At 41.2% G+C, this 21,926-nt stretch overlaps 1 protein-coding gene across 3 annotated transcripts in view; it reads right to left on the bottom strand.

The window, feature by feature from the left end:
• The window catches only part of LOC124146987 (ADAMTS-like protein 4), a 285,075-nt gene that overhangs the window by 12,813 nt on the left and 250,336 nt on the right, over positions 1–21,926 (bottom strand). For all 3 annotated transcript variants that reach the window (XM_048396889.1, XM_048396907.1, XM_048396924.1), the window contains 5 exons: positions 15,894–16,023; positions 13,861–14,065; positions 7,979–8,149; positions 3,677–3,850; positions 422–607 (listed from right to left, as the gene is read on the bottom strand). In XM_048396889.1, coding sequence (XP_048252846.1) covers positions 422–607; positions 3,677–3,850; positions 7,979–8,149; positions 13,861–14,065; positions 15,894–16,023 — 866 coding nt within the window. The remainder of the gene's footprint in view (positions 1–421; positions 608–3,676; positions 3,851–7,978; positions 8,150–13,860; positions 14,066–15,893; positions 16,024–21,926) is intronic.

Below are 21,926 nucleotides of genomic sequence, written 5' to 3'. Positions count from 1 at the left end.
ACAGGGATGATTAGAGTTAATATTGAAACACAGGGACGATTAGAGTTTAACATTGAAATAGAGGGACGATTAGGGTTAACACTGTGATACAGGGACGATTAGGGTTAACATTGTAATACAGGGATGATTAGGGTTAACATTGTAATACAGGGATGATAAGAACACTGTAATACAGGGACTATTAGAGTTAACGTTGGTACACAGGGATGATTAGAGTTAACATTGTGTCACAGGGATGATTAGGGTTAACACTGTAATACAGGGACGATTAGGGTTAACATTGTAATACAGGGACTATTAGGGGTTAATCGTCCAGATACACGGATATGGTGTGAAGGGGTCCATATTTCTTGCAACAACTAATACTTACATTGTTCTTATATTCTATGATGCCATGTACCCTATTGCTGACATGTCTTACCTGTCCCCATGGCGTCATGTACCACTCTGGTTGGCATGGCGATAATTCCTGGCAGGCCTGTTCACTGACTGGTCGTTGTTCAGCCACACAGTTGACTTCTGACACAATAGTGTGCAGCTTGGTGCCTAGTTTCTTCATGCACACCACGTCCCTCTTCTTGAATGCATTCCCACAGGTCGCGTTACACTGCAACAGAGAATTCTCAGTCATTATCCCTGACCAATCCACATTACACCTGATTGCTTCCCTCAGTACTTATGGTGAGCATATTTCATACATACTGATAGTCCAAATGTCATGAATCATTCAGTTATTATCCTCCACCACGAAGTGGAAGGAGGATATAGTAATGGGTGCTTCTGTCTTTCCCTCCTTCTGTCTGTTTGTCTGTTCGTCATGCTTTGTTTCCGGAGCAGAACGCAAAAACCATGAGAAATATCTTAACCAAACTTGGCACATAGGTTGGTCTAATGGTGAACTGGTGCATTGTTAGAGTTTGGGATTTTTAAAAATTTATTTTCGAGTTTACATAACAACGACTTTGTAAAATGGCAGTAGTGCTTGTTTCCGAGGACTAATACCTTGCACACAACCGAGCAAGTCATATTGGCGGAGGATATGAGTTTTTCATATTTGTTTAATTATTGATACTTTAGTAAGTTGTGATATTATCTTGTCATTCCACATGATCACATGACATGGAGCTAATTGGTTAAGTAACTATAACTAGTAAAGATTTAGACCCCTGAAGATCCGAGGTAGAATAGGTCTTCAGCAACCCATGCTTGCCGTAAAAGGCGACTATGCTTGTCGTAAAAAGCGACTAACGGGATCGGGTGGTCAGGTGTCATCAGTCCCAATTGCGTGGATCCATGCTCATGATGTCAATCACTGGATTGTCTGGTCCAGACATGATTAATTACAGACCACCGTCATATAGCTGGAATATTGCTGAGTGTGGCGTAAAACAACAAACCAACCAACCAACCAAGTAATGATTTAACATTTATGTAATATACTAAATGGGAATGATACACATGTATCTTGCATGTATTTCTGCATGAGAAGTTAAACCTGTTAAACTAATGTCTGTGGTAGGTTTGCCTGGCATGCATTTGGTCCAGGTGAGCTAACAGGTTATCCTAGATTATAATATGACAGCGTTTCAAGAGCTTTTCAAGAGCTTTTCATTTACGTCTCCATTTTCTCCTTATTAATGAGACAGCAAACACTGCCTGACAATTGCCCCCTCCTTTAACGGTGAGGAAGTCAGCATCCCAACATGGAAACACGTTTCCATCACAAGGACTCCGACAAATGTGCACTAAGACATATTATATCATTGCCCTCCTTAAAACATTTTTCAAATTCCATAACACTTCACATGACAGGTAACTATTTACTTAAAAAGTTGCATGAAACGAGAAGATTTAGTACACAGACACAGCTTAAACACAGCCTGCACGAGTTCTGTGCAACACAAATATTTAAACAACTTTTGATTACAGTTATTTCATAAGGAATCTGGAACGACTTCACACACGCTGCTTAAACAGACTTGAATCTTCTAATTTGCGTCAACGCAGCTATTTCTAAGTCTTTGTAGCTTTCAACTTTCATTCCAGATGGTGCTCATTCAGGTGTGAAGGCTAGGAGATTGCAGAATGTTTTATGAGTAGATGACATAACACCTGCAATTACGCGGGTGGTAATTGCTGTAACCTGTTCATGTGTATTGCTTGGATGCGATGCTGTCTTCATCATACTCATGGCATTATTACACATTTGTAAAGGAGACCCGGAGTTCGTAAAAGACCATGTGTTTATTCTGTGGTGTTGTCTGGTAATGACTGAACGGGTTTCGTATACAGCTCGGGATGTCAGCGAACTTCAGATGAAATATGTTGCTTTTTTATGTGGAATGTGTTCTGGCAACGAATCACAATGAAGCACAATACACTTTGCATGGTTAACATTCAAAACATAGCACAAACAAAAAACACAACAGTAAGGTTGTGTTAACTGTTTATCACAAAACAATTAACAGTATTCACATCCGTTCAATGCATGTGTTTATCTTCTTGTTTAAATGTACAATAGACCTGTGAAGACCTGAGTAGAATAGGTCTTAAGGAACCGATTCTTGCCGTAAAAGCTACTATGCTTGTCGTAAGAGGCAACTAATGGGATCGGGTGACCAGACTCGCTGACTTGGTTGATGCATGTCATCGTATCCTAATTGCGTGGATCGATGCTCATGATGTCAATCACTGGATTGTCTGGTCCCGACATGATTATTTATAGACTGCCGTCATATAGCTGGAATATTGCTGAGTGTGGCATTTAACAACAAACAAACAAACAAACAAACAAACAAACATGTACAATGTAATAATAGTAGTGACGGGTATTGACCTAATTTTCATATTGCAAAATATTGCAATAATTCACATACTGTGATACGTACCACAATAAATTGCATGTGTTCTTTCATCTGTAATTTGTTATGAACCTGAATAAAAATACCCCAAGAGACTTGAAGTTTTTCTTTATTCTGTACTGAAAGTTCCCTGACAGAATCACCCGACTTAACACTAGAGTCAACACTTTCAACAGCCAACAGTAATGCACGAAGGAAGCTGGTCACAAATAGTTTCGCTCTTTCGATCACAGACCCTATCAGCTGTTAATTTCTGAATTTCATAATTTCAATTTAACTTGTCAGTTGTCACCTATGTTTAACATTGCCAACAAGATAGAAATTATCAGAAAATTTGCATGATTTTGAAAAGCGCAATATCCCTGTATTTTCAAAAAGTATTCATTGGTATTTAAAATCGTGGTATACCGCTAATATCGCGCACCTCTAAATAATAAGTGTAGGAAACAACAACAACAACAACAACAACAACAACAACGACAACAAGACAGTTCAAACCACACAGGTACATGACTGATATGGACCAACTAATGGGATTGGTGGTCAGGCATGCTGACTTGGTTGATTCATGTCATCATCGCATCAGTATTGTGTAGATGTTCATGGTGTCAGTCACTGGATTGTCTTGCTCACATTCAATTATTTACAGATTGATGTCATATGCCAGGAATATTGCTGAGTGTGGCGTTAACAACACAAAAACAAACAACTGACAGGACAATATTGCCCCAAACAAACGATCAGTAGGAATTCAAATTCTGTTCTCAGCTCCCTGGGGATCATACAAGCTGACCAGTCAGAATAAAGGTACTGACCTGTGTCCAGGGTCCAGCAAACCATCGCCCACCACAAGGTGGGTTGTCTTTACAGGCCTTCTTGGTGCGAGGCCTCTTTTCTGAGGAACATTTAGTCTCTGGCAGATAGCTTCCATCGTCTGCGGAACAGTAGGTCTTCCTCTTGTAATGTCCGGTGCCGCACTCGGTTGTACACTGGACAAACACAAGATGATCACTTATGTGAGGAGCTCTTTTCATGGTAACAAAATACAGCTGAACCTCTAGCTTGGGACCATCAAGCAAGCAATATCAGACTACAGTGCTTATAAATGATTCTGTAGGGGCCAGAGAGTTGCACCATCTCCAATATTACAGGAGTTAAAGAGGGAGAACTGTGTGTTTTTGTTAAATTAATATTGTTGTTCTTTTGTTGAATTAATATTGTTTTACTTTCGTTAATTAATATTGTCATACTCTGTTGAAATAATATTGTTGTACTTTTGTTAAATTAATACTGTTGAATGGTGTTGCTTCTTTCTCAGTGAAAATATTTGACTTGATCCTAAGACAAGACTTTTTTGTTGCCAGAAGATTTATCTGAAGTTTTCAGGGAACTGCATATCCTATGAACTGACATTTCCCCCTGACTACAAGCCTGTCCAGACACACTGCATCAAACAGGAATAACATGTCCATGACATGCTTGTTGGTCTCGGGCTGATTAATCAACCACAGTAATAACGCATGACATGTACACATGAAAGAAAGGTTTACATATTTACTTGTTGGTTTTCTGTCATATGAATTTATTTTAAACATTCATGTGTCAGATACATACATTTTCATTCCATCATAAAAACCACTTGTTTTCACAGTGAACACTTTGTACCGGAAACATACGTCACCTGGGTTTTTTTTACAAATCCCATGATAACATTACATTATAACTTATGATTTATGAAAGTGTACTGGATACAATGGCATATCATAAGTGTATGTTTGTGAGGTCCGCAGTCAACAACACATACAATCACAACAACAGGGGAAACCTACTCTACGACATCAACTGTACCAACAACTGTTTATGTATGAACTTAAAAATAAATCTAGCAGATTAGTAATATTTGTTTAGTTCGGGGCAAAAAAAATCAAATATCAGGATCTGTTTACAGTAAATGGGAATGTGTAATAAGCTGGGAACAAGTTGGTCATTGTACAGAATACTATCAGCTCTGTTCCTTGTGACACTGCATAAAACTCCAAGATTTATTGTTACAATAATTTAGCTTGCCTCATAACCTTATGACTCTCACACTCAAGAACACTGATCCCAACATTCCAATTTCAATGGCGGTTGTTCAAATATCATAATGCATGCAAAATCCTTGGCTGTGTAAAACAGGACAAGCCGCCTTACTGATAGATACATGATAGCACTGGGCATGAGCAGGCTTCAACCCCACTGAGCAAATGCCAAACTGTAATACGTCTTGGGAGGAAGGCCCTCAGCTTTCTACTTGAACTTGATGAATGAATATGGCTGGTATTATCATCATAGTAACACCTCATTAATGTGGACCAGTTAATATTCTGGGTGTGGGGTGGGGTAGGAGATGGAGTGTGGGGTTGTTCTGAAGGAAACAAATCCAGAAAAAGACTTTAATATCCCCTGCCTTGAAGTAGAAGGGGGAATAGGAATGGGTGCTGTCTGTCCATCCTTCCGTCTGTCACATTTCCTTTCTAGAGCAGAACTCAAAAACCATTAGATATATCTTAACCACACTTGGCACGTAGATAGGTCTAGTGGTAAACTGGTGCCTGACCGCCTGATCTCCTGTTTTGATAAGCAGAGGTTGCTGGGGACCTACAGACAGAGTGCAGACAGAGGAGAGACAGAGGACAGACAGAGTACAGACAGAAGATTATGGTTGGCACACAACAGGAGGATTGTGACAGGTGACACTGCTTGTTTCTGTCATAGATTGATGATTAAATAAATTAAATTCTAAGCATTTTTTCTTTTGTTGCATGTAAAATGTCCAACATTGTGATGTGGTAATGCACCGTCTATCAGACTAATACCTAAGTTCTCATCTGCTATGAGCAAAAATCTAATTTGAAAAGTTATGCTATATGACTGTGCCCATCATGAACACATTTGTTCACTATTTTTTCTACATACAACATACATAATGTTTGAGAATTAACATACAAGTGAAAATGAATCAACTTATCCCCATTCATTGCTGCAGTGTATTGGTATTTGTATGTACTTGATTGACCAAAGTTTGCACAAGAGACTAATGAAAATACCAAGCGCTGAAGCCATTCCAGAGCTCCAGATATGCTTTTGGTGTTGTGGGTATTTTACCCATGCAGTTTAAAATCATTGGGTATCAGTAATTCTACCTGCGTATTCAAATTTCTGTTACCCACTAGTTTTTACACATGTGGGTATTTAAGTTAAATATTTAAAAACACTATTCATCTAGTCCCTGCAAACTGGTGTCGTGTGGGTTTGAGAGCTTTATAGGACTCAAGAATACCACGATACTTCCACAAGAAAGTGTGATGGCAAATGATCATGATGTAAGTGTCATCGTGGAGTTTGGCAAGGTTGACGGAATGCCCGTTTATAATTTCAAAATAAGTTGCTGATTTGCTTATCAAATACGCAGGGCTACTTCACAATATTTTGATGATACGCACAAGTTTTATTTTTGTAGCGTATCTGTAATGTTCGTTGCGTATTTGATACGCTTGGATTTTATATTACTACGTATTTCTGCATTTCTGTGGGGGCATGGGTGGCCCAGTCGTCTAAGGTGCCGCGATTCGCTGTGCAGAGCTGCGTCCCTTAGGCACGCCAGAAACCTATGATTGTGGGTTCGAATCCCGGTTCGCCTCGATTATGTTTCTAGGTTTGTCAGCACCATACCCGTGCTCGTGGGTTTCACCGAAGTGGTAACCGTCTGAGACCTGCATCACTTCGGTCTTTCCTCCCACATTAAGCTGACACGCCGTGATATGACTGGAATACTGTTAAAAGCGGCGTTAAACCCAACTCACTCACTCACTTACTGCATTTCTGATGCGTATTTCACGCAGATACGCGGTTTATGTGGAGCTCTGCAATCTCTGATCAACTTCTCCTTGTCTTGTTTGTTACATCACCTTCATGACTACATAGAGATGGATTCTTATCGCAAACTATTCTCACAAATTTAAGTTTAGCACTATTTTTATTAACAGCATAACAATTAAGATAATTAGTACTGTATAATTAATATTCATGAAATGAACAATTCACAAATACACAGGCATTCCTTCTCCAAATAAACATTGATAAACAAACAATCAGAATGATTTTAATCTTACATTGTTTGTAAATTGCTTAATCATTCTAATTTGAATAAATACACATAATCTTATTACAGATATGATTTTAAACCAATGTTAAAGTGATACACCCGAGCCTAAGCCATTGGCAGGTTGCTAGGGGAGCTGATTGGGACCTATATTAACTCCTGCAGGGGCACAATCTTTCCACTTATCAGGTGTCAGGCTTTATAAATTACCTACTTTTGACATGGGCAGAATTAATTTAACTCTTCAACTCTCACCTATTGGCTGTTAGGCTATCTTATGTCAGCACAATACCTGATCTGTAGACCACAAACCTCAAAACCTGATGACGATGGCTCAGTTTGCTAGTCTTGATTTAAACCTATGTAAACAAAGTGTTTAATTTCTTCGCTAACCATCCCTTGTAGACCAGATAATAGGTGAGAAGAAACTACTGTGGAGATAGATAGATATATCATGTCCGACATTATTTCAAGGACAAACCGTTTCTTCACTCTTGAGTTGAAAGCTGTTTGTCCGGCCATTATGCTAGATAAGTGATGAGGACTGTGATGAATGATGATAGTTTGAAATAACCAAGGAATGTGTGTCCTTGGACAATTCCTCAAAGTACAATAACTGTCTCTGGTCACATGGAGAGGTAATAGGGCACATTATAGAACCCCCATATATAGATCTACTTCTTTTACAAGATCATTAATATTTTAAGTAAATTATGACATCGTAAATAAGACTAACACAATCTCGTACTTTACCAGCAGAGTAGGTCATAGTCACTTGGACACAAAGTCTCTAAACTTTTGACAAATTGAACTTATTACCATAAACATCTGAATTTTCAGAATTGAAAATGTTCAGCAGATATGGTATCTGAAAATTTGGACGGTCATCCAATCAATTATAAGCCATGTTAGTGATGTAGAGATGGGGTGTGCCATGGTTCAGGACTTGTTTGTAAGCCATCTTGGATCTCACCTGGGCAGACCACTTGGTGTGGTACCATCCTCGAGCACACGACCCCATGTCACAGATCTCCGTGCTGTCCGGCCTGGGGTGTCCGCACTGCCGGTCAGCTGCCGGGCTCCCCTCCACGGACATGCAGGTCACGGTCCTCTTCCTCTCCCCGTGACCACACTCGGTAGAACACTAGGAAGAACAAAAACACAATAGCAAGTTGTACTAAATTATAATATGATGAGGAATCCAAAACAAACAGTAACAGTGTACTCCTTTGTACAACAGATGCCATACTGAGCAGTCAGTCAATATCACTATTGTTCTATTCAACAGAATGGTAACAAATATGAAATGTGTGGGATCAGAATTGGGCATGTTATCTTTTCATAGCAATTTGGAGTGAGTGAGTGAGTTGGGTTTAATGACGCTTTTAACAGTATTCCAGTTACATCACGGCATGTCAGCTTAATGCGGGAGGAAAGCCCGAAGTGATGCAGGTCTCAGACGTTTACCACTTCGGTGAAACCCACAAGCATGGGTATGGTGCTGACAAACCTAGAAACATAATCGGGGCGAACCGGGATTCAAACCCACAATCATAAGTTTCTGGTGTGCCCAGGGGATGCAACTCTGCACAGCGAATCTCGGCGCCTTAGACGACTGGGAAACCCGTGCCCCCTCATAGCAATTGACTGTCAATGTAAGTCTACTCTTGAAGATCCGGGCTAGAATTGGTCTACAGCAACCCGTGCTTGCCGTTAGAGGCGACTAATGAGATCACTGACTTTGTTGATGCATGTCATTGTATCCCAATTGCATGGATCAATGCTCATGATATCAATCACTGGATTGTCTGGTCCAGACTTAGTTATTTACAGACCACCATCAAATAGCTGAAATATTGCTGAGTGCGGGCGTTAAACAACAAACAAAAAACAAACAATGATAGTCTGAGCATTCAAAATGGTAGCCTGCTTGTATTCCTGTGTTCAGCTGTATTGTGGCAAGTAGTCGTTCAAGTCGCTGCAAGGTACCACAGAATCACTGCCTCATTCAGATACACCAAGAGACAATGGTGTATCTTCATGTAGCAAAGACCTTTGACAGTCATGTCGTAGCATGATTGTTTGCTCTACTGAGGTATAGAGTCAAGAACAACACTGATTAAAGCAAAACAATCTGTGATACAAGCATTAAAATAGCAAGTCATTGTGCAAGCCATCATTGTGGAATGAGGAGAAAAAAATCACCAAATGAACTTTGTTCTACAATTTCCATATGGCAACAGTCAATATTTGATCAAAAGCATGAAAAGATAGATGAAAGGGGGAAGCTTTTATCTTGGGAACATAAAATGAAGTTTAATTGAGAGTGTAAAATTTCACACGTTTTGAGTGACAAACATGTATGTTTGACATGACATGACGGGATCAGACAACCCTCCACACTGGTTAATGTTTGCTGGCTTACATGTTTCAACAGAACAGGGAAAGCCGATGAAAATTATACTGATGGTGTTTTTTCTCACTGAATAGACGCACATATCCACTTCATCACATTTACATAATTTAAAACTTATAAAAACTAGAAATGAAATGTATGTTCACTTTGAATGCCAAAATTACAAATACAGACTTGGCTTTATCCTAGGTCTAGTTTCTTCAGCCTTGATATTGTATTTCATGGTGTCTATGAATATTTCATTTGAGTATTAAGTAGGATTTGATGAAAATTGAATGAAATGTTGCACGTCATCATGATGCAATGTTATTGTGAGATTACAGGGACTTTTCCCAGTGAGGCAATAAAACCCTCAGTGTCAGGACTAATTCATGTATTAGTCTGAAATAGAAACATGAATAGCTGGTTATTATCTTCAAATAACTTTTTGGGATGGATGTTTAATGCTTGGCCAGGTTCATATGTTTTTTAAATCTGTTAACACCACAGTCTTGAAATGAAGGAGTAAATTTAAGTTTTGTAAATTGTAGTAAAACCTTTTCATGGCAAATAGTTTTTGATATGTCAGCATAAAAAGAGATTCTGAATAAAACCAGAGTGGTACGTGCTGCTAAGATGTATGCCTTGTTACTGGTGCCTTAACTGTGCTCCGATACACAGAAGTAGTTATTCCACAATATGGGTTATCGATTAGAATATGTTGGAAATGAGTTGTTTAACATATGAGTTGCTAGTGACATGTTCTGATGTTGTTTAACACAGGGTTCCAGGCAACGGGTTCTGATGTTGTTTAACACAGGGATCCAGGCAACAGGTTCCGATGTTGTTTAACACAGGGGTTGGTAGCAACAGGTTCTGATGTTGTTTAACACAGGGTTCCAGGCAACATGTTCTGATGTTGTTTAACACAGGGTTCCAAGCAACAGGTTCTGATGTTGTTTAACACAGGGTTCCAGGCAACAGGTTCTGATGTTGTTTAACACAGGGATCCAGGCAAAAGGTTCTGATGTTGTTTAACACAGGGTTCCAGGCAACAGGTTCTGATGTTGTTTAACACAGGGATCCAGGCAATATGTTCTGATGTTGTTTAACACAGGGTTCCAGGCAACAGGTTCTGATGTTGTTAACACAGGGATCCAGGCAATTTGTTCTGATGTTGTTTAACACAGGGTTCCAGGCAACATGTTCTGATGTTGTTTAACACAGGGATCCAGGCAATATGTTCCGATGTTGTTTAACACAGGGTTCCAGGCAACATGTTCTGATGTTGTTTAACACAGGGTTCCAGGCAACAGGTTCTGATGTTGTTCAACACAGGGTTCCAGGCAACATGTTCTGATGTTGTTCAACACAGGGTTCCAGGCAACAGGTTCTGATGTTGTTCAACACAGGGATCCAGGCAACAGGTTCTGATGTTGTTTAACACAGGGATCCAGGCAACATGTTCTGATGTTGTTTAACACAGGGTTCCAAGCAACAGGTTCTGATGTTGTTCAACACAGGGTTCCAGGCAACAGGTTCTGATGTTGTTTAACACAGGGTTCCAAGCAACAGATTCCGATGTTGTTTAACACAGGGTTCCAGGCAACATGTTCTGATGTTGTTTAACACAGGGTTCCAGGCAACAGGTTCTGATGTTGTTTAACACAGGGTTCCAGGCAACAGGTTCTGATGTTGTTTAACACAGGGTTCCAAGCAACAGATTCCGATGTTGTTTAACACAGGGTTCCAGGCAACATGTTCTGATGTTGTTAACACAGGGTTCCAGGCAACAGGTTCTGATGTTGTTTAGCACAGGGATCCAGGCAAAAGGTTCTGATGTTGTTTAACACAGGGATCCAGGCAAAAGGTTCTGATGTTGTTTAACACAGGGTTCCAGGCAACAGGTTCTGATGTTGTTTAACACAGGGGTTGGTAGCAACAGGTTCTGATGTTGTTTAACACAAGGTTCCAGGCAACAGGTTCTGATGTTGTTTAACACAGGGTTACAGGCAACATGTTCTGATGTTGTTTAACACAGGGGTTGGTAGCAACAGGTTTTGATGTTGTTTAACACAGGGGTCCAGGCAACATGTTCTGATGTTGTTCAACACAGGGTTCCAAGCACCAGGTTCTGATGTTGTTTAACACAGGGTTCCAGGCAACAGGTTCTGATGTTGTTAACACAGGGGTTGGTAGCAAAAGGTTCTGATGTTGTTAACACAGGGGTTGGTAGCCAAAGGTTCTGATGTTGTTAACACAGGGGTTAGTAGCAAAAGGGTCTGATGTTGTTTAACACAGGGTTCCAGGCAACAGGTTCTGATGTTGTTTAACACAGGGTTCCAGGCAACAGGTTCTGATGTTGTTTAACACAGGGTTCCAAGCAACAGGTTCTGATGTTGTTTAACACAGGGATCCAGGCAACAGGTTCTGATGTTGTTTAACACAGGGTTCCAGGCAACAGGTTCTGATGTTGTTTAACACAGGGATCCAGGCAACATGTTCTGATGTTGTTTAACACAGGGTTCCAGGCAATATGTTCTGATGTTGTTTAACACAGGGTTCCAGGCAACAGGTTCTGATGTTGTTAACACAGGGTTCCAGGCAAAAGGTTCTGATGTTGTTTAACACAGGGTTCCAGGCAATATGTTCTGATGTTGTTTAACACAGGGTTCCAGGCAACATGTTCTGATGTTGTTTAACACAGAGTTCCAGGCAACATGTTCTGATGTTGTTTACCACAGGGTTCCAGGCAACATGTTCTGATGTTGTTTAACACAGGGTTCCAGGCAACATGTTCTGATGTTGTTCAACACAGGGTTCCAGGCAACATGTTCTGATGTTGTTCAACACAGGGTTCCAGGCAACAGGTTCTGATGTTGTTAACACAGGGTTCCAAGCAACAGATTCCGATGTCCTAGGTGGCAAATATCGTAGTTGGCAATTGTTTGGGTGTCAGTTTCAACAGTAATAATATCAAATCATTATTTGTGCCAGTAGTGGGAAGAAGGTAGCCCAAAGCGTCAACAATCTGAAGTTTCCTTGAACTCCCACTGTGGGTCCTGATGAGACTTTGCTCAGAGAGTTGAAGTGAAGCCACTGTAGAAGGTAGGCGTACTGACAGTAAGAGTCCTTTTTACAACAGTCTGGTGGAATGCAGGGGTCGATTTAACTGCTGGCCCATTGGCCCGTGGCCAGTTAAAATTACTAAATGCTTACTGAAACATAAAGTAGATGGCCCGTCTGGCTAGTCAAAATTTTTCCCTTCTCTTTAATTTTTATAATCGGACACTGCTCATGAATCATGTAATTTCGATGCAATAATATTTAAGGGGGATGAGGCTGTGTGAATGGTTGGCTTAAAGATCAACCTGGTAGAATGACACAACCGGTGACCATTTTGTAATGTTCTGTACAATAACAACATCTTTATTTGCTGATAAAATCACCACAAAATTAGGCAAATGGAAGCCATTATTTAATCTCAGAGTGCAGGAGATGATGTTTTAGGGGTGAAGAGTTCTAAAATTTTCAGACTCTCCTGGGTAACACAGTCGTGGCCTCCAACATTTTGTTTTGGGCTAGGTAGTTTGTAGAAAGACCAGTAACTTTTGAAAGGAGCAAGCCAAGCTGGGAACATATGAACTTATTGTTAAATCTCCCCCTGGAATGTGTCCTATGTCAGGACTGTGTGGCACTGATACATCTGTTTATGCTGCTCATGTCTAGTCCATGTCATGTCACACTTGTACACAGCTTATACCAACGTCATGTCAGTGTTGTGCTGATCCTATACCAGTGTCAAGTCCGATAGCTTGGTGGTACACTGACATTAACACAGGAGGTTGTAACAGACTGTTTCTCCTGAATGAACTAATGTAAAAGTCCTGGAGCAAGTTGATGAGGGATTCTTTACATTCATCATACGGGGACAGACAATTTGTTTTCGTGAGGTGTTTTTTAAAAGCGAGTGAATCTGTGCTGTCACATGTCACAAGCAGCCATATCACTGCTCGGTCAGTATGGCTTGTAAGTAAGGCGGGGTGAAATGGGGTTTAACATCACTTTCAAGATTATTGCACTTATATAGAAACGTGGCATGTAATTAAACTAGTCATACCAGAACAGAACGTGGTTGACAGCATGATAAATGTCCAACACTATTACGTGCTTTGAACAGTTTTTTAGTCATATCAGTGCATGTCAGCTTAATGAATGACACGGGTTGAAGACATTAGGACTAATCTGGGCAATAACAGGCATTACACACAGTACATTATCACTGTATTCATAGCTGTGACAGTGTCAAACTATCTGACATATTTTCTTATGTAAAAAAAAGCTTATTTGTACAACTTGTACTTTTTAACTGTTCAATATCTGACATTTCCATGTGTCCAAAGTCTCTATACACCTCTGAATCTGGTATAACCAAGTGTCCAAGGTCTCTAATCACCTACCTTTTCCCATTTCCCAATCTTCCACTCGGCACAGGGTGTATTTTCACACATGCGAGATACAGCCGGTCTCGGCACGGTGAGACACAGGTTGGCCGACACGCTCATGGTGAAGGTCGGCGAGATCCTCCTGTTGCACTCTACAGTCCGAGTTTGAATCCCCTTCCCACAGGTTGAGCTGCACTCTGTCCACTCTGCAGGCTCCCAGCTGCAACATGCACAACATGCTGTAGGATGTGATGTCACGATTTGTTTTGTTACTCATGCCAGTCAATAGTAATAATTCTTCTTTGCTACTGGAGAAACACTGTGATTTGAAATGTTTATTTTTAAGAAATTCTTCATTTCTCATGTTCTTCATTATTAAACTATGCTTGTGATATTTTACGAACATGAAATAAATCAAACCATAGATTTAATTAAGTTTTGCATTTTGTATTGTAAATGCGAAAAAAGTGCTGGATTCATCACAAACTTTTTACATGTCGTAAAGCAAGGAATCTGCAAGAATGGGGCTGCATCTAACTCACACCGAGGACAAGGTCAAAATGGCTGTATCTAACTCACACCGAGGACAAGGTCAAAATGGCTGTATCTAACTCTCACAGAGGACGAGGTCAAAATGGCTGTATCTAACTCACACCGAGGACAAGGTCAAAATGGCTGTATCTAACTCTCACAGAGGACGAGGTCAAAATGGCTGTATCTTACTCACACCGAGGACAAGGTCAAAATGGCTGTATCTAACTCAGAGGACAAGGTCAAAATGGCTGTATCTAACTCTCACAGAGGACAAGGTCAAAATGGCTGCATCCAACTCTCACAGAGGACAAGGTCAAAATGGCTGTATCTAACTCACACCGAGGACAAGGACAAAATGGCTGTATCTTACTCTCACAGAGGACAAGGACAAAATGGCTGTATCTAACTCTCACAGAGGACAAGGACAAAATGGCTGTATCTAACTCACACCGAGGACAAGGTCAAAATGGCTGTATCTAACTCACACCGAGGACAAGGTCAAAATGGCTGTATCTAACTCACACCGAGGACAAGGTCAAAATGGCTGTATCTAACTCTCACAGAGGACGAGGTCAAAATGGCTGCATCTTACTCACACCGAGGACAAGGTCAAAATGGCTGTATCTAACTCTCACAGAAGTCAAGGTCAAAATGGCTGTATCTAACTCAGAGGACAAGGTCAAAATGGCTGTATCTAACTCAGAGGACAAGGTCAAAATGGCTGTATCTAACTCTCACAGAGGACAAGGTCAAAATGGCTGCATCCAACTCTCACAGAGGACAAGGTCAAAATGGCTGTATCTAACGCACACATAGAACAAGGTCAAAATGGCTGTATCTAACTCTCACAGAGGACAAGGTCAAAATGGCTGTATCTAACTCACACAAAGGACAAGGTCAAAATGGCTGTATCTAACGCACACAGAGGACAAGGTCAAAATGGCTGTATCTAACTCACACAGAGGACAAGGACAAAATGGCTATATCTAACTCTCACAGAGGACAAGGACAAAATGGCTGTATCTAACTCACACCGAGGACAAGGTCAAAATGGCTGTATCTAACGCACACAGAGGACAAGGTCAAAATGGCTGTATCTAACGCACACAGAGGACAAGGACAAAATGGCTATATCTAACTCTCACAGAGGACAAGGACAAAATGGCTGTATCTAACTCACACCGAGGACAAGGACAAAATGGCTGTATCTAACGCACACAGAGGACAAGGTCAAAATGGCTGTATCTAACGCACACAGAGGACAAGGACAAAATGGCTATATCTAACTCTCACAGAGGACAAGGACAAAATGGCTGTATCTAACTCACACCGAGGACAAGGTCAAAATGGCTGTATCTAACTCTCACAGAGGACGAGGTCAAAATGGCTGTATCTAACTCTCACAGAGGATGAGGTCAAAATGGCTGTATCTAACTCACGTAGAGCACACAATCAAATTGATGTGTATCTAACTCACATGGAGGTCAGGATCAAAATGGTTGTGAGTGACTCACCCTGGTGGACATGGGTGGTTGTTGCAGGTGACTCTCTGTCTCTGGGGAATGCCTTTGGGGTCACAATTCTCCTCCGTCACCACAAATCCTGAACTCCTCTTCACACACACAATCTCAGTTTCCTGGACACCTGGGGAAAACAAACACACAATCATAATCACTGCACATATAGCACGGATCATTTCTAAACATATTCAGTGAGGGAGTGAGTGTTGTATCATGCCACAGTCTGCCATATTCCAACTATAGCCATGTGGTTTGTAAATGATGGAAGTTGGACCAGGTAGATCAACATGAGCATTGTTCCCACAGTAGTTGATCTACATAATCCAGGGCACACATTGAAACCACCCAATCCTCATTGACTCCTACAACAAGCACTGGCATACTAGAGACATATTCTGCCCCAAAACACCCAGGGGTCAGAGATAACATTTACAAAAAACACATATATTTCTTGAGATCTCATCAATTAATGCTATCTTGTCCTAGTGTTGAGTGAGTGAGTGAGTGAGTGAGTGAGGTTTTACGCCGCTTTTAGCAATATTCCAGCAATATCACGGCGGGGGACACCAGAAATGGGCTTCACACATTGTATCCATGTCGGGAATCGAACCCGGGTCTTCGGCGTGACGAGCCAACGCTTTAACCACTAGGCTACCCGACCACCCCCTAGTGTTGAGGACTGACACACATACAAAATTTACATGCTTGCTTTAAGAGGTGACTATGCTTGTCATAAGAGGCGACTAATGGGATTGGGTGGTCAGGCTTGCTGACCTGATTGATGCATGTCATCGTATCCCAATTGTGTGTATTGATGCTCATGATATCAATCACCGGATTGTCTGGTCCGATTATTTGAGATTATGGCCATCATGTAGCTGGAATATTGCTGAGTTTGGCAATAAACAAACAAGCAAACAAACAAACAAAACATTCTCATTACTTTTTAAGTTTTGATTTTTTATTTGTACACTACATCATCCCAACCCAACAGCATAAGGTATGAGAGGTATTCCTGTTATCATTGGGTCCTGGGCTGCTTCCTCTGCAGATTGACCTGTAGGTCTGCCTGCCAGTGTAAGCGGGGAATTAACCATCATCACCCCCCTGACACTGGGGATTAGGAAAGGTTTAAATGTCGGGGAGGTGGGCCCCGGATTAACTGAGTGTCAACTTTGACTATGTCAAGGCTCTGTCTCACACTGTCGTTGTCATATTTATCAGATTATGTGAGCATCACTCTCCCGACCTGCTGGCAAAATGCATGAAATTCGACCCTCAGATGGTTACAGGACAATATGGAGGGCGCAGGTATTGCACCAGTATGTCTGGGCATTTATCATGTTAATGTAGTCCTCTTTAAAAATGGATGAACATCACCTAATGAAATTGAGTTTTGAAAGTTACATGCGGTGATGTTCTGGTTGACTGGGGATTAATAGCTGATAGAAATCACTGCTAAATTGTTGAAGGGTTAGATTTCAGAATTACAATATATAGTGTGGAGATGTTATCTAAATGAGATTTAACATTGTAGTGAATAGGTTTGCTTAAACTGTGACATGAATCACATATTACCTCATGTTTCCTCTGACGTGCTGATCAGATGGCTGTAGCTGTGTGTGTGTGTGTCTTAGATAGAGCAGTTCCAAGATAATGTGGTTTGATAAGCATCTCAAAGTAAGAGAATTTGCAACCTGAGAACTCAAAGTTGTAGTGAACCTTTATTCAAACTTCCCACAACAATTTAGAATGACTGAAGAGTTAACAATGAATAATTCAAGGTCTTCTACACAAATATTTCCATGCCACGCCTTACTGCTGGACCAACAACTGATGCGACAAACTCACATCCTGTCCTACCACACCTCAACCTCTACTACAGAAGCTCATCCTTCACAGTTTACTGCTGGATCTTATTCCACCAAGCCTCACTACAATCCTTCTACTAAGGACACCCCTTCCTCCACCGCTCTATTCTAGAACCCGAGAAGCAGGAACTCATACCACCACCACCACCACCACCATCTCTTCCTCACTCAACCACATCCCATCCTGCACCTCTCTATTCTAGGACCCGAGAACCAGGAAATCATACCACCACCACCACCAACATCTCTTCCTCACTCAACCACATCCCATCCTGCACCTCTCTATTCTAGAACCCGAGGACCAGGAACTTTTGGGATAGGACATTCAGGTAAGAAGTAGGCATCCTCATGGGGCCAAGTATGCTTCCCTCGTTGATTTGTTCTTTAATGCTTATGATTCGGAATTTGTGCTCAGATTAGCAAAAACAAAACACAGGATTTGTCCAAGACATTTAAATGAAGCTGCAGACATATCAATGATCTGATATATCGTTCAATAATGGTCAAACTGCCAATTTACTTCCTCTGATTTAATCACCTGAACTAGAAACATAGCAGACCAGTGAAACCACCTCTATTAAACTCAGGATCTGGACAATGCAATCACAGAATCTCCCAATATAGACTATTCCCCATGAACATTTGGCCACCAATAAAGAGATAATTCCCCACATCCAACAATAACTTTTTTTGTTAACACTTAGAAAATGGAAGATTTGGGATGTGCTGAAACCATGAAAGTATTTTGATACAGGGCTTATGTTTGTTAGAGTTAGTGGAGGAAATTGGAATGAATATTAGGTAAGGATTACGAACAGGCACACTGCACACCCACTGACTCTCTGTTGGATGAATGAAGAATAAATAAGGATTACATACAGGCACCATACACCCCAACCCAAGATCTAGGAATACCTGCTGTAGCCCAATGTGGCTGTTAACGTTGACAGGAATTCAGCTTTGTTTACTCAACTGTCCTGGACAGGAATACTTAGGTTGAACTGGTGGTGTGTGACAACTAAATCTGGCTGTTATCTCTACATGTCAAGAACAGCATGATTGGTCCATTAAATTGTGATACATTCCTTCGCATATCGCTGTATCTGTTGACCGCCTCCATGGGGTGGTGGACTGAGCATCTGACCAAAGAGCAGAAGGTCAGTGGTTCTATACCCTGGCAGCATCATACCAAAAGATGGTAATTGTTGTTGCCTTGCCTGGTGCTTAGTATTGAGGGGATAAAACAAGAACTGGTGGGCTTACAGTCATAAATCTGGACTAGTACACGCACACGCACGCACACGCACACGCACACGCACAGAGGAGACGTTGAGTTGGCTGGAATTATTTTCATCACACATCGGATAACAAGGATGGACATACAACCTCTAATGGAGAAAGGGTGATTCACACACTGCATGACACCAGCGTAGGATTCCAGTCACCAGTGTTCTTTGCACCAAAGAAGAACATGTCAGAGATGCGTATGATCATTGACTTAAAGCTCATCAACAAGAACTACCTGGTTCATCTACCCAAGTTCCAGATGGAATCAATCATGAAGCTATGAACTGCTCTCAGGAGACCAGCATAGACCTACAGGATGCCTATCTCCATATCCCCATCCATCCAGAGTGCTGAAACTACCTACGGATTGCCATCGACAGAAGGAGATTCAAATTCTACCATTTGATATATCAATAGCACTATAGCTATTCCCTCGGAGAACAACACCAATCATCGGCTTTGGTCACCTACTGAACATCTAGTTAGAATACACGGCTACATCAGCGACTTCCTCTCTACTGATCACAACAAACATCAGTTGAAACAGAACACCATCGTCCCGATCCAACCACCTACCTGGGGTTCCTGGTTCATCCTACCAAGTTTGTGATTTGACCCGGACAGGTCTTTGTATACACTGGGGCCAGGTTCCAGATCCAAGAACGTAGCCTTGGCCCTCCAGAGGAGTGTTACGAGAAGTCTTGGGTAATGATCGTGGAAGCAATCAATCAGCCCTACAGATATTGTCATTGGTGGTAATGTCATGTCTGGGAAGACTAACACCTCTACAAGACCTCACCTACATTAGGGACAACTTCAGCTCAACCTAATTCAGACATGGATGAACTTGATGAACTAGAACCCTAGTACAACTATCTCGAGCAGTTAGTTGACTTGAAAAGGAGGATGGATTGTCATGACACTCAAGAGTTCCCATGCTATTCTCACCCGTCACCCACCCAGAGCATTACCTCTACACGGACACATCTGGAGCGGGATGGGGCGCTCGCATGGATGGATCTACACTCCAATGAACATGGCCAGATCCAGACGGCTCTTCACATTAATTGCCTGGACATGATGGCAATCTACCATGCAACAAAGCATTGGGAGACAAGTTGAGAGACAAACACTCGTCAGAATATGGACATCTTCAGGTCACTTCTATGTAACAGAGGTAGGGTGTTCAAAGGAATTATCAAACAATACTTATCATATGTTTACAATTCTAAGAATACTACCTCTATTACATCAGTAGACCCTCCCATCTTCCCAATATATCTGCATCCCATTGATGTAATTATTGGAAAGAAGTCACATGACAGTTTCCCGCTCATGCGCATATAAATTTGGATCGTAATACGGTTTCCCTTACAACTGATTGTGATAGCTGATAGTGAAGAGGAAGTTTATTTTAGTGTGATGATAGTCAAATTGCAAGAATTTTGGCAATGAAGAAATAGAGGTAGTACTCTTAGAATGATACACAATGATAACTATTGTTTGATTTCTGGTGTCCCCTGTTGTGATATTGCTGTGAATATTGCTGAAAGTGGCTTAAAATGCCAAACCATTTGATCACTCTTTGAAAAGACAAGAAAGAAAACAGCATTTCTCTCAAATTAGACATGTTTCTTGCTCTTCTTGTGCATCACCACATGTGCCGACGTAGACACAATTGTAACTAAGTGTACTGTTACATAAAAAAGAAACCAACTGTGTCCACTTGGGATATAAAAGTCTCACCTGTCCACTTAACATTTTTAAACTCAAGGCTTTGACAAAATAATTGGGATTTACGACCTAATAACAATAGCCAAAGAAATCTGATAAAGCATTTAAAATAGTCAAGAGTAAGTTTATCCAAAGATGGTAGAATTGTGTAACTGGTGAAGCATACAACTTGTGCAGAGAGTGTGATGTGTTGGAGTGGCAGCTGAATGAGGAGTGATGGTCTAGGTCTCAGGGCCTGACACTGTATCCTCTATAGAGGTGTCTCATCTGGGAGGCGGAGGTCTCATGTCCGCTGCTGCCACAATGAGCCTCTGTGACCCCTAGTGACCCTCCCCTAATGTATAATGATCTACTATTGGGCACTCACTCAGCCATGATGGGACACAGTTACCAGGTGATGTCTTCTAGCTTACAACATACACACATATCTTGGTTTCATTTACAACCAGTGTACTTGATGCTCTGGTGGCTCTAAGGTCAAGGTCATGCAAAGAGCTGGCCTCAGTGGCACTAAGAGATGACTAAACCAGAGGCACTGCTCTAATGTACTGGGTCCTATCACACAAGTGGTCTCTCTTCATAATGATATGGGTAGCCTAGTGGTTAAGTGTTCACTTATCATGCCAATGGGCCAGGTTCGATTTCCTACATGGGTACAATGTGTGAAGCCCATTTTTGGTGTCCCCTACAATGATATTGCTGGAATATTGCTAAAACCTTGCTCGTCACTCACTCACTCATGAATGAATGAACAATGATACCCCAAATGTCCACAGATGTCCTAATTGTAATTTTATGAACAGACCCATAAACTTTGATTTCATCAGGGCTGGTTCTTGTCAGTATCGTTTTGTTCAACTATGTACTGACACAACTTCAGGTCTATGTGTATTACAACCATGACTTTCTTGATAAACAAACAAACCGAACATCATTGATAAGAAGTTATCTGACTAATGCTAGCACGTGTTATGGGATTCCTGACCTTGACTCTGAGTGTCACGGCATAAGTGGGATTCACATGCTGGACTTGTGGGAGTGTTAACTGCCATATGGGCAGACATTCATCTCGTTATAGCATTTGATTTGAGCACCCTTCCCATCAAGTGAATCATAGTCAGACCTTGACACCTTG

Source organism: Haliotis rufescens, unplaced genomic scaffold (genome assembly GCF_023055435.1).
Source record: "Haliotis rufescens isolate VD_foot unplaced genomic scaffold, xgHalRufe1.0.p SCAF_1, whole genome shotgun sequence".
In the NCBI taxonomy this organism is placed as follows: domain Eukaryota; kingdom Metazoa; phylum Mollusca; class Gastropoda; order Lepetellida; family Haliotidae; genus Haliotis; species Haliotis rufescens.
This window is presented reverse-complemented; position numbering and strand designations above follow the sequence as displayed.